Consider the following 15,858-nt stretch of genomic DNA (forward strand, 5'->3'; position numbering starts at 1 on the left):
AATGTTTCACATAATAAACTTGTCAGTTCTGGTGCCAAAAGAATCTTGACAAACCTAACGAGTGACCTTATTTAACTCACTAGATCTGGAGACAGCATTGGAATTGATCTTCTAAGGGTCAGAAGTGACTTGTAATGACTTGCAGACCCTGCTGAGACTCAGCAATATTGGCGACTCTGCATTTACCATGGAAAAACATAATGACTGTTACTGCATTTTCCTGTTACAAAATCTTTGCTCTCGTTGCAGGATCTAGTTTGTGTAATGCCAGTATAGGCATCCTGAGAGTGCTATGGCTGGAAAACAGTTGGTGTGTGTGATAACTTTGATTGGCTTTTGTGCATCACCATGCTCTTAAGCTATGTCCCAGCTCCTCTGTAGTCCTTTGCTTTGTGCCTCTTCAAAACTGTGTCAAAGGCAGATGTGTAACTGTCCCTTTTTAATATACTGCCATTGCAACGGATGAAGTGCATTTGACAGCGCTGGATCTCTCTTGTCTGGACAGAAACATACATACTTTCGTGGTCCAGCTTGTACTGCTGTTTCAAGAAGATGTAATGTGTAATAACTTTTCCATGGTGGTGTGTCGTGTGCTTACCTTTAGTCTGGGGAAAGCAGGAAGACCGAAGGTGATTGTTAATGCATTCATATGGCCAACTACAACTCAGTATTAGTCGCTTACTGTTTGGCTGTTGCATGTGTGGACAGTGAGCTGGTCCCAGTGTCAGGGGCTTTCAGTTGCCTACTCGGTCTGTTGTGTCTCAGGGTAGGTATGTGGGGCTGGTGATGGTTTGTTTTTGGGGGGTTTTTTTGCCATGCCAACTACCCTCTCATTTATCAGGCAGCACTGGATACAAGTCTGGTGCCATGACTGGTTAATGGTGGTTGGATGAACTTGTGAAGAATAATATTGGTGTTGTCTTTTCTTCTCGCCCTTCTCTTTGCTGGTTTGGACAGTAAGTTTGTGATTAAGTGGTCTTTAATCTTGCAAGTATTTGCTTGTTGCAACAGTGTGTGCTGAATAGTGTGACTGCCCAATAGTAGCTTGTGGGTAAAGGTGAGGCAATGGGGTGTAAACAAGGTGGGTTAAGTATTAGTATCACTTGCAAGGTCCTTCTGTAAAAACTTTTAGAATAGGATTTGTAACCATGAGCATCCCAGGCAGTTTATGTGATTGGGAGTGTTATTATAGATTGGGTGCCTTATCTTGAAGCAAATACTGGCTCAGTTCCCAGAGTAGTGTTGACATGGGCAGTCAGGTACAACAGTAAAACTCTGGAGGTAGAAGTGTGGGCTCTGAAAGGAAGTAGTATTTTCTTATGGATGTGAATTCTTCATTCTTCAAAGACCTTACAGGTATTAGTCTAACTCTTCAAACTGTGCACATGATACAACTGCAAAGCGAAGTCCTGTGGTGTGTTCCATGGACATGGCTGCAATGACGTCAGTCTGTGGTCATCCTCAGAGATGATCACCCTGAAGTCTAGGCTGCTTTGAATAAAAAGTCCTCCAGTAGAGGTCAGTGGTGCACTGCTGTATGTACAAACCGGTCTGATTTGTGCCTTAATGTATGATAAATATTAGGGGAAGCTCCCTTCCTTTGCCACAAAATTGTGGATGATCTGATACCCCAGGAGCATATAAAGAGGGCTTAGCATTTGGAAGATTTAAAATTAATTTGTGGAACAAACCAGCCAGAATGTCACTAAATATGTTGGGGGGGGGGGGCAAAAAAAATTTTCCTGGGAGGGAAGGCCAAAATTCAAGTAATGCACAAATCGTATCTTCTATTCCATGCTTTAAATAACTATACTAATGTAAATAAATGGCTGGCATGAAGATTGGTGATGTTAACAGGAAGATTTTTGTTTAGGAGGAAAAATGAGTCCAGCCTTAAGTTCCAAAGTATGAAGGTGGTGGTTTTGCAGGTTAATTAAGAAATGGTGTTCTTGGTGCGCAGTGTGTAATGGCTTATGACAGAGAAGCAGAAATGATAGGATAGTCATCACTGGCAGACAAGGAGAGGTATGGAACAGGAGACAGGTGCTGCATACTTATGTAAAAATTTGTGGAAGAAAAATAAGTCAGATTTCTTAGTCTTTCATTCTAGCCTTTTTTAATCCCTCAGTTACCAATCATGGAGTGGAGTTTCAGAGGACCAGGGAGGATGAGGCTAGTGTCATATTGCACAGAAAGTGAACAAGAATTTCACCCTCTTCATCAAAGAAAGAAATAATTCTGTTGTGGTCTCTTCAAACTTAAATTTTAGTTTTGTTTTTTAAAAGCAATATACAGCCTATGAGCAAGAGGAAGATGCTGGATTTAGGCAAGTGTACCTGGGAAATAAACTTCTGATGAATGGATAGTTAAGACATTTTGAATTAGAGGAAACAGCTTCAAGTTGCGCCAGGGGAGGTTTAGATTGGATATTACAAAAAATTTCTTCACCAAAAGGGTTGTCAAGCATTGGAACAGGCTGCCGAGGGAAGTGGTTGAGTCACCATCCCTGGAGGTATTTAAAAGATGTGTGGATGTGGTGCTTAGGGACATGGTTTAGTGGTGGACTTGGCAGTGTTAGGTTTATGGTTGGTCTCGATCTTAACGGTCTTTTCCAACCTAAACGATTCTATGATTCTATGATTGGTTCCTTACCATCTCGCCTCACAAGGTGTGAAGAAGTCAGATTGGGTACTCGAGGTGCACCTGTTTCTTTACAGACGAAACACTGGCACTTTTAGTGTGCTGGAAGCCTTAAGTCTTGGATGGAACGCCTGCCTAGCAAGCTGTGGTGTACCCTGGCAACTTGGAAAATGGAGCTGAAGCTTCCTGTTTCCTATTCTTTACCATGCAGATTGCTCAAAGGCAGAAGTCTGTGCTTTCCAGCCGTCCATTTGCTGTGTTGTTAAGAAACCAAATGGGGAACTCATCCAGAAACTTGATGGATTTCCTGCTTATTTCTGTGATGCTGCCTGGAGGGGTGTGTGTTTGGGCACTTTTTTCCTCTTTTTTCTGTGTTGTTGGTTTTTTTTTTTTTCTTTCTTGAAGTGCTTTTAAACAAAACTTACCAGAAAAGAATTTCTGACTAGTATAGCTTTGGGTAGGAAAGGTCTGGGGTTTTGAGCCTAAATCTATATTTGAGAAAAGAGGCAGAAAGCTATTATTGGAACTCTTTTCATCAGTTTTGGACTGCATAAACTGGTAGGAATACTAATTCTGGCACCAAGTCTAAGGGACTCCACGGAAGCAAACAGGACAGACCTGAGCAGTGTCTAAAAAGCGTATGACACTTGGCTTTGTTTTCCAGCTAAGAATGAATTGAACCTTTTCAAAGCTCTTGTCCAACGTAAACAGAATGCAATGCCTAGCTGTTTACTCAGGCATGCTCTGCCTAAGAGTCAAAAATCATTGTCTATGATCAGCTCTGACAAAAATAAAGAGGAAGTGTTAGAACTTGCAGTACAGAAATTATCTGGAGTTAATTGCTGAAGCAGCTCATTGAAGAGGAGAAAGTTAACAGTTGCAGGAGTTAGCACTGTGTGTGCACATGCATGTGGATTTTTCTTGGTTTTGTTCTTCCCAGTTCGAAATATGGGTGCATATTCTAGTTTAGACGGTGCACTGTCACCTTTACCAGCTTCAGAGCCTCTGTTGACATCTTACCTACTCCCAAGTTATTGGAAGTCCTTTGATTTAATGTACAAAGTCCACGGTGATCTGAAGGTATTTGTTTCTTCTGACTGTTGTGCTAAACCAGGAGCAGAACTGCTCTATGCATTTTTTGGCTACTGCTAAGTGGCTACTGAGTGCTCCTTAACTTGATTTTTAGTGGGGTTACTCCCAGGATAAGGTATTACTGGTCTGGGTTGGTGTCAGAAAGATATCTTAGGAAGCTGTTTTGTTTGCTGGGAAATGAATGTTCTCTTTTCCACTACTTTGAGTGGAAGAAAGTCAGTCATGATAAGAGTGGTAGAGCCTATATTTGCTGTATTTTCTTGGACGCAACACAACTACATGGATGCTGAAGTAAAATTCTGATTCTTTGGAAGTTAATGGTAGATTTAGTGAGCCAGTTCAAGCTAAAGATCTGAGGGCCCAGTGAATCTCTGCTGAGGTTTGACTTGCTTTTGTGTAGTTAAGTAGGAACTGGATTGTCTTTAAATAAATCCCTGCAAACTTTCATCTTTGACTTCAGAATACTGTGATCTAAATGTCTCATTCTGAGCTATTTTCTTTGGGGAGAAATAGATACTTCCATCATAAGACAAGATGGATTGTATACTTGGATGCCTAAAAAAGATCAGACAAATGCACTTGAAACATTTAGTTGTCCCTTCTCTAAAAGAGAGCTGAAGGTGATTCTCAGATATGCATGTTGCCAGGGTAGGTGAGATGAATCCCACTCATTTTGTTTAGGAAATCTGGAGGAGGAAGCTTAATATTTTTGTTTGATCTATGGACTCAATACTTGTTGACAGGAATGAGCTCTAAATAAAAGGGTGGTTTGACAAAGTGAGAGTGTGTTATCACGTGTTGCTCAGCAGATGGCCTGGAAAGAGGAGAGAGAAAAAAGATAGAGGCCATGATCTACATCCCTCTCCCTTTTCAATTAATTTAAAATGCTGCTTGAAAAATATATGCAACACCTCCTGCCACTTCATAAAGCAGCTGAGAGCTGAGGTCCAGTTGTTCCCGGTCTGGTTTATTTAGGATTGCAGATGTAAAGGTGGCTGCAGCGGTGTCACTGGCAGGAGGTGAAGAAACACTGCCACAGGGTGTAAGTGCTGGAGCTGGACTGGAGGAGCGGTCTGGGGCTGACATCCCAGTCTAGTGGCTGGCTGCCTGCCCTGCTTTGTAAGGACTAAGGATGGTATCTGTCTCTGGCTGCTGTGGATTGTGACAAACATATGGGGTCCCATCTCCTCTGAGGTCTAAATAAAAAAATAAATCCAGTGTTACTGGATTTATCGGGTTCATGAAAGGCAGGTCCTGCTTGGCCAACCTGATCTCCTTCTATGACCAGGTGACCCGCCTGGTGGATGAGGGAAAGGCTGTGGATGTGGTCTATCTGGACTTCAGTAAGGCCTTTGACACTGTCTCCCACAGCATTCTCCTCGAGAAGCTGGCGGCTCATGGCTTAGACAGGTGTACTCTGTGCTGGGTAAAAAACTGTCTGGATGGCCGTGCCCAGAGAGTTGTGGTGAATGGAGTTCAATCCAGTTGGCGGCCGGTCACGAGCGGTGTTCCCCAGGGCCCAGTTTTGGGGCCGGTCTTGTACAATACCTTTATCGATGATCTGGCTGAGGGGATCGAGTGCACCCTCAGTAAGTTTGCAGACGACACCAAGTTGGGCAGGAGTGTTGATCTGCTCGAGGGCAGGAAGGCTCTGCAGAGGCACCTGGACAGGCTGGATCGATGGGGCCAGGCCAACTGTGTGAGATTCAACAAGGCCAAGTGCTGGGTCCTGCACTTCGGCCACAACAACCCCATGCAGCGCTACAGGCTTGGGGAAGAGTGGCTGGAAAGCTGCGCAGCGGAAAAGGACCTGGGGGTGTTGGTCGACAGCCGGCTGAACATGAGCCAGCAGTGTGCCCAGGTGGCCAAGAAGGCCAATGGCATCCTGGCCTGTATCAGAAATAGTGTGGCCAGCAGGAGTACGGAAGTGATCGTCCCCCTGTACTCAGCACTGGTGAGGCCGCACTTCAAATACTGTGTTCAGTTTTGGGCCCCTCACTACAAGAAGGATGTTGAGATGTTGGAACGTGTCCGGAGAAGGGCAACGAGGCTGGTGAGGGGTCTGGAGCACAAGTCTTATGAGGAGCGGCTGAGGGAACTGGGGCTGTTTAGCCTGGAGAAGAGGAGGCTGAGGGGAGACCTTATCGTGCTCTGCAACTACTTGAAAGGAGGTTGTAGCGAGGTGGGTGTCGGTCTCTTCTCCCAAGCAACAAGCGATAGGACAAGAGGAAATGGCCTCAAGTTGCACCAGGGGAGGTTTAGATTGGATGTAAGGAAAAATTTCTTTACTGAAAGAGTGGTTAAACATTGGAACAGGCTGCCCAGGGAAGTGGTTGAGTCCCCATCCCTGGAAGTATTTAAAAGACGTGTAGATGAGGCGCTTAGGGACATGGTTTAGTGGGCATGGTGGTGTTGGGTCAACAGTTGGACTCGATGATCTTAGAGGTCTTTTCCAACCTTAATGATTCTATGATTCTACTGTCTGGATACATGGAGGGGCCTGGGCAGGTGTCTTAAGGACTGAGGTGTGGCTGGGAGTGGAGATCATTTGGGCCTGTATAAATAAGTTCTGCCCATTTAACATGTACTGATCCATAAAGCCCCTAATGAAGACTGTCATGTGCCACAGTAACTTAGGAAACACATGATGATCACTGGTTATTTTTATATGCAGTTCTATGATTTGTGAAGTACAAAAATACACTAACTTTTTCCAGGCTGTACAGCTTCTCTGTTTGCTACAGCTTTTCCACCCTCCAACTGGGTGGTAAGAGCAATTTATTTATCATGTCAAAAGGCATCCAAAAAGAAGCCAAAGCTTCAGAACTAGATTGGTAGGGAGAAGAAAGGATTATTATTTTTTTGTTTCCTGATGCTAATCATTAGCTCAATTTCCTCCTGTCTTCAGGATGAGCAATTTTTGCTCGATAACCAAAGGCTCAGAGGAGTTCTGGCTTGAGGTAACTGACAGATTTAACTGTGATAATGGCTACATCAAATAGCTTTAGGTTGGTCGTGATCAGATAGTTTAATCCCACTTAATTTCTGTGGAAATTGTTCCTCTAAGTGACTTTTAACAGTTTTGAAAATGGCTTGCTTGCTCTGGACTTTCAAGGGTTTCAAACTGTGGAGACTTTTTCTGAGAAGGTGGATGTCTAGTCCCAGCAATGGTGCATACTTGAACATTGATTTCAAGCTCTGGCCACTCAATTTAGTAACTACTTGAATTTTCTGACACTTGCTCTGTAGTCATTACCTATGTAGGGGTATGGGTTTTTTAGGAAGGACTCCTGGCTGTATGGAATGTATTTATTTATTTCTATACAGTTAAGCAGTGTTCCTGCAGCGAGGCTTCATAACAAAAGAACTGTTGTTTGTAAAACTAGATGAAGTATATTAAAGGGACCTCTCTTCCCATTAAATATGAATATAAAAACTCTTGCTGATCCTGCACCAGTGAAAACAGGTTTGAGGTGGTGACAAGCTTGCGTCTAGGAGTAGATCTTAGAGCTGTCCGTGCTTGAAGAAGAAGAAAAAATGATGTAAGATAGAGGGAGCAAAGAGAAATGACTGAAACTAACCTTTATATTTTTTGAGTATAAATATATGCAGTGGCATAGCAAGTAGCATAATACTACTGGATTAAAAGCTTTTTAAAAAATTTAATGGTGGCTTAACAATGATAAAGTACTTAAATGCGTATGTTGTTTCTGTCAGCAAACAAATGAAAGAGCTGGAGGAGTCGAGATTCCTGAAAGGAACTTTGAGTGCGGAGCAGCAGTTGGCTCTCATTAGCATCTGTACAGACCTGAAGGCAGCAGTAGAGGGTGCTACTTTCATTCAGGTAAGCAAAGATTTGACAACTCCTAGCAAACAGTTTAGAAAGATGATCAAGAGCTGTGCTCTGCAGTCAATGGGCAATGGAGAGTTCAACATCCTGACCACATAAGCATGGTTGTGCTTGTTAAAATCAAAGTTCTTTCTAGCCTAGTATCTTGACATGGAAGATGATGGCTCTTTGCAGGATTTCCCTACTTGAGAGTGCTTGCAAGTTTCTTTTGGGTTATGTTGGAAGAGGCTGGCGGCTGGCTAAGCCAAGAGACAATTGCTGACCTCCATGTGTAACAAAGACTGTACATATTTAGAAAGATGAATTTGGGGGGGTGGGGGGCAGGAGAGTCTTGGGGGAGAGATTATCTCTTAGGGAACGCCACACATTCTAGTGCTGGGACTAAAACGTGTTTCTTCCTCTCCAGGTACCTTGGGAAGGCAGGGAGTATGGCTATGCACAGGGGTGACTTCTGTTCTGGCTGTGGGGGAGCACTGTAGCCAAAAGCAGCTATCTGACAGTGTTAGAGTATTAAAAACAGGGTTGATATATAGGGCTGGAGTCTGTGCTGCTAAGTGAAGTTGGGGTGGGGAACAAGCTGTATTACTGAACCTCTCCTGAGTTTTATCTGCAAATTTATCTTCTAGTCATTCAGTCCTGTAAAGTCCTTCCACAAATGCTTGTAATGATGACGACCAACTTAATTTTATGAGCTAACTTTCAGGTCATTTATGAATGGATATAACAAAGGGCACAGATATCTGAAACAGCACTCGTCAGCATCTTCCACTGAGTAAGGACTGACTGTTCTTCCTACTGTCTGCTTACTGTCTCATTACCAGTTACTGTTCATGAAAGGACCTTTTATATCACATGTGACCAGTTAACTTCCTTGAAAGCTTTTATTATTTTTTTTGTTGCAAGGCTTCTGGGCATTCACGCCAACTGCATCAGCTACATGGCTCCTGTGCCTGTGCTTGCTGCTTCCTTTAGAGAATTCTACTAGGTCTGTGAATCAGGACTTCCCTCTGAAAAAGTTGCTTTGATTCTTCCCCATTTATCTAATACTTGTTCAGTGCTACCCTTTTCTCTTAACTCGCTTGATAGAGACATAAGACTTACAGGCTTACTGTTGAGATCTTTCCTGCAGTTCCCTTAAAAGTTGCATCATGCTTGCCACTCGTCTGCTCTTTGGTACCAGAATAGTGTTCATTCAGTTTTGTTTCAAGTGAGCAGTTGTATATCACTGTTACTGTGTTGGGTATTCAAACCATATCAAAACATGTCCTAGTACCTTGGTTCTGGTTCCCCTTGCCTCTGTTCTATGACTTGCGACAGACCGTGGGAGTCCTCAAGACTGAGACTTCAGTTTCCTTCAAGGATTAGAAGGTGAAACAGAACAGTTGCAAAGAAATCACTGTTCTGTGTGTCTTTTCCAGATGATCATCCTTCTGTACTCTGATCATCTCTTAGTCCTATGCATTCTTCTCCATGCATTTTGAAGAAAGAAGGGAAATTTTTTTTTAATTATTCCTCTTGTAAATTGCAGGGGGTGGTGGTGTCTGCTTTGCTTTGTCTTATTTTGACAGATTAACAGTCCTACATGGCCATGTTCATTTGGGTGCTGTCTCAACTTTGTGAAGGCTGCCTTCTTGTTTCTAGTAGACTCTCCTAGTTCTGCCTGTTTTCTTTTGCTCTTTCAAGTGTTTCTTACTACCTGGTATGTCCATGTGGTGTCTTTACTTTCTCTGTATGCTACCTATAAGGATCTGATCCTTCTTACTGCCAACTTTGCATCTCCTTAGTATCCTCACTTTTATTTTAGTATCCTCTTCTGAAGCTAAGCATGGCTGTGATGGAGTTCTGGGCTCTTGTTGCTCCTACAGAGTTGTTGAATCTTAGTATGTTACTGTTCCTGTTAGAGAGGCTCTTCAGCAGTGAGATTTATTTTTTTTGAACAAGGTCCTGCATGCTACTTCAAATTAAATCAGGGGCTGCATCATCCATCCCTTGCACCATCAGCTGATCTATGAAACAAGCATCGGGCAAATGTTGCAGAATCAAAGTAATTCTGAGTTGGAAGGGACCTGTGGAAATCATCTAGTCCAACGTGCTGTGGGACCAACTTATATCAGCTTGCTCAGGATTTGTGCAGTTGAGTTTTGAATATCTCTAAGGATAACCACTTCTGGTCTCTTTGGGTAGCCTGTTAGAACATTTGATCACCCACATTGTTAAACTTCTTTCCTAATATCTAATTGGAATTTCCCTTCTTGCAACTTTAGTCTTACCCCTCGTCCTACCACCATGGACCTCTGAGAAGAATCTGGCTTCTCTGTGTGTTCCCTTCAGGTAGTTGAAGACAGCAGTGTTGTGTTGATAGTCTCTGAATAGCAACAATCTACCTGGGGTAACTCAAGCTTTCCGGTACTATTTTATGTTCCCTTAGCCCTTTTGATGTCTCTTAACATGTAGTCATTAAGCATATAAATAAATGAAGTAGCTGCAGTATGCCTGTGGGTAACAAATCATATGTGTGAAACACTGTTGGCAATATTCATATCAGCTCATCCGTTTCAAACCATAGCATCAGATTTTGGTTTGATAAAAAGTGTTAACAAATACACAATGTAATTGGGAAAACTATTTGAACTAATCTTTAATTTGCTCTTGGAAGGGGGGTGGAATAGATATAAAAGAATCGTAATTCTAGGCTCACAGCCTTATTTCGGCAATGAACAGACTACTTTATGGCTGAACTGTATTAAACTTCAGAAGCATTGCCTAGTGCAGCTTTGAACCTGGAAGGACAAAATGGACTAATTGTAACTTATGAGTGCAAGTGTTCTGACGTTTAGTTACTTAAAAAATAAAACATCAGTTGCATTAATGTTAGTTGAATATAGAGGATTTTATTTTCTTGCTTAATGATATAACCTACTGATTAACTTGTTAAAAGACTTCCATGAGAACTACATTCTTTATCCTAGATTTCAGTTGGTTAAATCTTAACTTCTTTTCAAATTTGGTGTTTGTAGAGTAAGTCCACTTCAAGCTTTAAAAAGTTCCTTGATGTTTGCACTCCTTGAATGAATTCTGCAGACAGTTGCCTTCTATGTCATTTTCATGGGACATAACTTAAAACAAATGGGATGAAGTAGTAAAAAGTGGAACTTCTTAAATGACATTAGTGAAGATATAAAAGTGAAAAAGATGCAAGAAATAAGCAGGACTGAGTAAGAATAAAATTCATAACAATAATGTCATTAACCTTTAAAAACAAGGTATGCCTTGATGCATATTTTATATTCCCTCTCCTGAGCATTTTTATGAAGTACCTTGTCTTGATTAGTGTGCTTTGTATCAACTTCAGGAGGAAATCAGTCTGTTTTTTTGCTCTAAAACTGAATATTCACCCAGTTTCACTTCTCAGAGCTTTTCTATGCTGCTTAGAGTAAGTGCATAATCTATAGCATTTAGGTGAATGTGCACTGCAAACTTCTTGCATCACTAAAAGCTTTAATTCTGAAATAACTTTTCCATTAGCTGAAAACTCCATGGAGACAAATGAATGGATACATTTGTACTATAATGTCCCTGGCATGGGACTATCATGGGTGAGGTAAATGTTTCTTAACATTGTGCTCTTAACTTTCCTGCATAAATATATGATGACTTTTGTCTTTTGTCCTTATGTCACTATTGGGTACTGAACTTATTAGTATTCCTTTCACTATTAAAAACAGATTTGAGTGGATGTGTATCTAGTTTGTAAATAATATAAACTGAATAGAAATCAGTGCAGCACTTGTGTAATCTCTTACCACAATGCTAGTAAAATGAAAATATATCTTTTTTAATGCTTTGCTTTGGAATAATTTACGAACAGAATAATAAAATTTACTAGATCTTGGAGGAGGATAAGATATTGGTAAGATCTTACTCTTGACACTTGAACTACTGCGTACGCTGGTGAGTTGTGAGGCCTGGCTGGGCTGGCTGAAGCCAGGCACGGAGGGTGGCTGCGAGGTGATCTCTGAACCCTGTCAGTCTTGCTGTGACATGGACAAAGCAGAGTGGCAAGGGGATGAAATTATGCTTGTAACTTTTATACCTCGTGGTCTGAGGTATTTATCCTTTTTCATTTTAAAGGAACTCTATCTAAAAGCCTTAGAACAGTATCTTTATTCCCTCCCCCCCCAAAAGAGAGGGTGTGCCCCCCATTACACCTGCAAACTCTTTTGAACTGGTGATAACAACACTAATGGATCTTCAGCCTGGTCTTTTAGATCTTGCTGGCTCTTTTATCTCTCCCAGTTAAACATATTTAGAAAAACATTGTTACCAGCTTAAAAACAGCTTTCAAAAAGCCTGGTGGTGCCTCAGAATGGGAAACCAGCATTGACCTGGAAGCCTTGACAGTAGGTATCTCATGTCACAGAAATTTGTCTTTGATTGTCTGGTACCAGTTTCTGCCACTATCTTTTGTTTTACTTTCCTGATGGCTTTCAAGAACCCTTTTACTTCTGCGGGTGAGGGAATATCTGCAGACAGCAATGGGTGAAGACGTCTTCAGCTGCCCTGAGTTTATAGGATAGATGACCATCCTGGTTTGGAAGCTGTGTTAATGATGTACCTCTGTAAATACAAAGCTGCTGGAAGGCACAGTGTGCAAGCATTGCAGTAACATGACTTCTTCTGGACTGGTCACTGGTCAGTTATGAGCACTGGACAGACAAACATGGGTCTGTTTGCTCTCAGCTGGGTAAATATAACCTTAGGTCTGGTTTTACCCTACTTATCTTAACTTCTAGTGCCTCAGGTCAGTGTTTATGTTTTGGCTTCTGAGGGAGCTGGTTTTAAGCATGGGACCTGACCAGTCGTCTTTGTAGAGATTTTGAGAAAACTTTTCCTGATTTTTAGGGTTTGAAACAGTCTGATCTCAAAGACTTGCTGTAAAATACTGTATCAAGTGTTTTGAGTTGAACTGAAAGACAATGTTTGGGTAAACAGCTTCCCTGGGGTGCTGCTGCTGAATGGACTCTTGTCCTTTCAAACTTTCTAACATTCACTCCCCATCTATCCTGTGCATGTAACAAGCAGTGTTGTCTACCATTACAGACTTGAATATAGTTTTGGTCCCCGTTACAGGACGTAGTCATTGCCTTAACTGTCATCCTGCCCAGCAGTTAATCTTGCTCTTCAGGTTCTCTTTCAGTGCTCCCTGGTCTCCTTTCTAGGGCTGTATTGTATTTCCATGGCCTTTCCCAGATTGCTTCCCCTGTTTTTCAGGGTGGATGGGATCACAGTAAAGAAAACAGAGAAGATCTGATCCTTTGAGAAAGGATGTGGGAGGAGGATGTCAATCAACCTGTTTGAGATCTTATTGCCCTTCCCAAAGGGAACAAAAAGGATCTTCATCTCTTCTGTAGCAGCCTGATCAGCTTGTCTGTCTGTCTTTTTTGAAAGTTTTGTAGGACACGTGAACATCATGGGAAAAGACGGATCTCTTCATGGCATGATACTGACGCTAGATGAAGCAAAACTTGCCTTAGTTTATTGTATGTGTGTTAAATAAAAACAAAACAAAAAACCCCACACAATCCCCCCAAACCCTTCCCAAATCTGCAAGTTTGACACTGATTTTAGAAAATGTAGTTCTGAAAACCTGTTTTGTATTTTGTCCTAAAGGTTGAACAGACATTTGGAACTCAGTCATTTATTCTGAGCAGTATAAAATGGCAGTAACTTGATACTTTTATTGCTCCAGTTCCTTAACAGGGTATGTTTCTGAACTTGTAGGAAAGTACAAAATGTTTCCATCTAAATGCTGGATTTCACCTCATCAAAGTGTTATTTACTTGTAACAGTATCATCTGGTAGACGGTCTTTCATGTCACTCGAAGTAGTCATTTAAGAAGCATCAGATTTCACACCGGTATGAGCTCATAAATTCAAGACAACTAAGAAGTTATCACTTCTTTAGATTTGAAGTGAGTAATAGCCCTAAACTAACTTTTTTTTTTAAATTAGATTAGCCTGAAAGTACTGGTGTTTTAACTGATGCTTTTACAACTGCTTCATAATAAGCTTATTCATCTACTGTCCTTTAGTTGATGGTTTTGAATTCTATTAAAGGTTTTCTGAATATGAACTTAACACTGTTCTAAAAGCCGGGCACTTGTAGAATTGCTGTAAGACACTTTTTATAACTATATTTTGAGTGGAAATTTAAACAAGTTCAAACCCTATGAATCAGAGTTAAACTTGTATGGGGGTTTCCCCCCACTCTAGTCCTCTGCTCCTCAGCAGAACAGCATATGAGAGGACCCCACCTTTATCAGAAGATTCACCTTTACCTTTGCTGCCCTACCAACTACAGAGTTATCCGAAATCAGGCTGGAAGGGACTTCAGAGGTTACTTAGTCCAACCCCTGCCCCAAGGCAGGATCAGTCATACCTAGACAACTGGCTGTCAAAAATGGGTTAACCTGTTCTTAAAATCCTCATGTGATGTGATTCCTTCTCCTCCCGTGTTAAGCATTTTACTTCAGTGCATACCTACCTGTAAGGTAGAAAGTCTGTAACTGATGCCCCAGAAAATGAGCATACGTGACCATGCCTTTCTATTTAATTTATATTTTTTATATTTATATATATTTTTATATTTATTTAATTTATATTTTTTTATAATTGTGTTAAATGGTGATAATGTGGCCCCATCATTAACTGAAAACCATACTGGCAATTTGTTAAAGGAGCTGCTGTCCTTATTCTGCTTTCTTACCCTTGGCTTACAGGATACCAGTTCTTGTTCAGGTTCAAAATAAAGTCTTGGTTGCCAAGGTTGTGTGGCTCGTTTTGGGCTACCTAGAGTTGTTTTACATCTAAGGAGTCTTTTGTTGCTAAACATATTTTTGTTAACCAACTGGTATTTGGAGATGTGCTTGAAACCATCTTGGAGGAAGTTGTGTACCCAGGTATGTGGAATGAATATCTGCAGGAGGAAAAGGGGCAAACATCCTGATGAGCTTCTGTTCCCTTGTGCGTATCCCATATGGCTTGGGTTCCTGCAACACCTCCAAGGGTTTCAGGATCAGTCCCACTTAACCTTACCTCCTGGCTGTGGTGCACAGCCAGGTTGCTCCCCCTGCTTTCCCTGTGACCCTAGCTGCTGGGGACTCAAGTTCTAGTCATGCTCTAACATAATCATGTCAATTAGCGGTTTCTATGCTGTTGGTTGTTTTTGTGGGTTTTTTGTTTTTTTTTAATCTTCCTCATTTTTAACTGATCAAAATGCTGATACCACACTGAAGGGTATGCAGTAGCCTGGGGACTCCTTCAGTAACAGCTGTGTGTACGTGTCTCATGCTTCTGTGCTGTATCCCAAACCTGTACAGCAGTGGGCAAGAGTGTGTGTCTCCTGCCCAGCTGCTGTCCCTGCCTTTACCCTCAGATGAGGGTAATAACACTTTCTAAAAGGAGATTGAAGTAAATATGTTTTCCCCCCACCATCTTTGCAGTTTGAAATGATGCATTTTATTTGGCACCTCGTCTTAATTAATATCCTGGTATACTGGTATAGCCACATCTTTAAAGTGTCTCAGAATAAGCATCTAAAACTACTTTGCCATTTTGGGGGGGAGCATGATGGAAAAGTCCAAAATACTTTCAGTCAAGTATTTGCATTTGAAATATGTAATAATTTTGAATTTTGTGAAATTACCAAACCTATTTAATGCATGAAAGATTTTCGATAATTGAGCTAAATCGTAATGGTTAACAATAATATTAGAAGGAAAATTGATACTCTGATGTAATAATTTGTTCTGATATTAAAAAACCCCATTTTATTTTTCTGCTTGTTTCACTAGCTGAAGTCCCAAACTCTTCAGTCAAAATGTCACATTTTTTTAATTGCAAGTGGTATAGTTCCCCAGGTTAACGTGTGTGACTCTTTACTGAGTAGATGCACATCAGTGTCTGACATGGAATACAAAAGAAATAAGCTCCAGTTTCCTTAATAGAAGGTGCATCTTCAGTCTTAAACCCTGCAGGAGAAGACCAAACTCGCACGTTAATACAAAAGGCTAAATAGAAATAATAATAATTAGCACTGAAATACTAATGATAGTAGTGAGCGTTTCAAACACTATTTTGCTTAAAATATAATTTGACTTTGATATGGATTCTATAAAATGGTGGTAATGACAGAAACACAGCAGTCCATATGCATCTGCAAGTGGAGCAAATAGATGCAATGTTGCTTTGATAACTTCAGTAACCTCAGCTTTGCC

The 15,858-nt window shown here is 41.2% G+C and overlaps 1 protein-coding gene across 1 annotated transcript in view; it reads left to right on the forward strand.

Annotated features, from left to right (window-relative positions):
- The window catches only part of CRYL1 (crystallin, lambda 1), a 63,190-nt gene that overhangs the window by 9,322 nt on the left and 38,010 nt on the right, over positions 1-15,858 (forward strand). The window contains exon 4 of the mRNA XM_009327885.1: positions 7,450-7,576. Within this exon, the coding sequence (XP_009326160.1) occupies positions 7,450-7,576 (127 nt within the window). The remainder of the gene's footprint in view (positions 1-7,449; positions 7,577-15,858) is intronic.

Source organism: Pygoscelis adeliae, unplaced genomic scaffold, assembly GCF_000699105.1.
Source record: "Pygoscelis adeliae isolate BGI_AS28 unplaced genomic scaffold, ASM69910v1 Scaffold14, whole genome shotgun sequence".
Classification (NCBI taxonomy): domain Eukaryota; kingdom Metazoa; phylum Chordata; class Aves; order Sphenisciformes; family Spheniscidae; genus Pygoscelis; species Pygoscelis adeliae.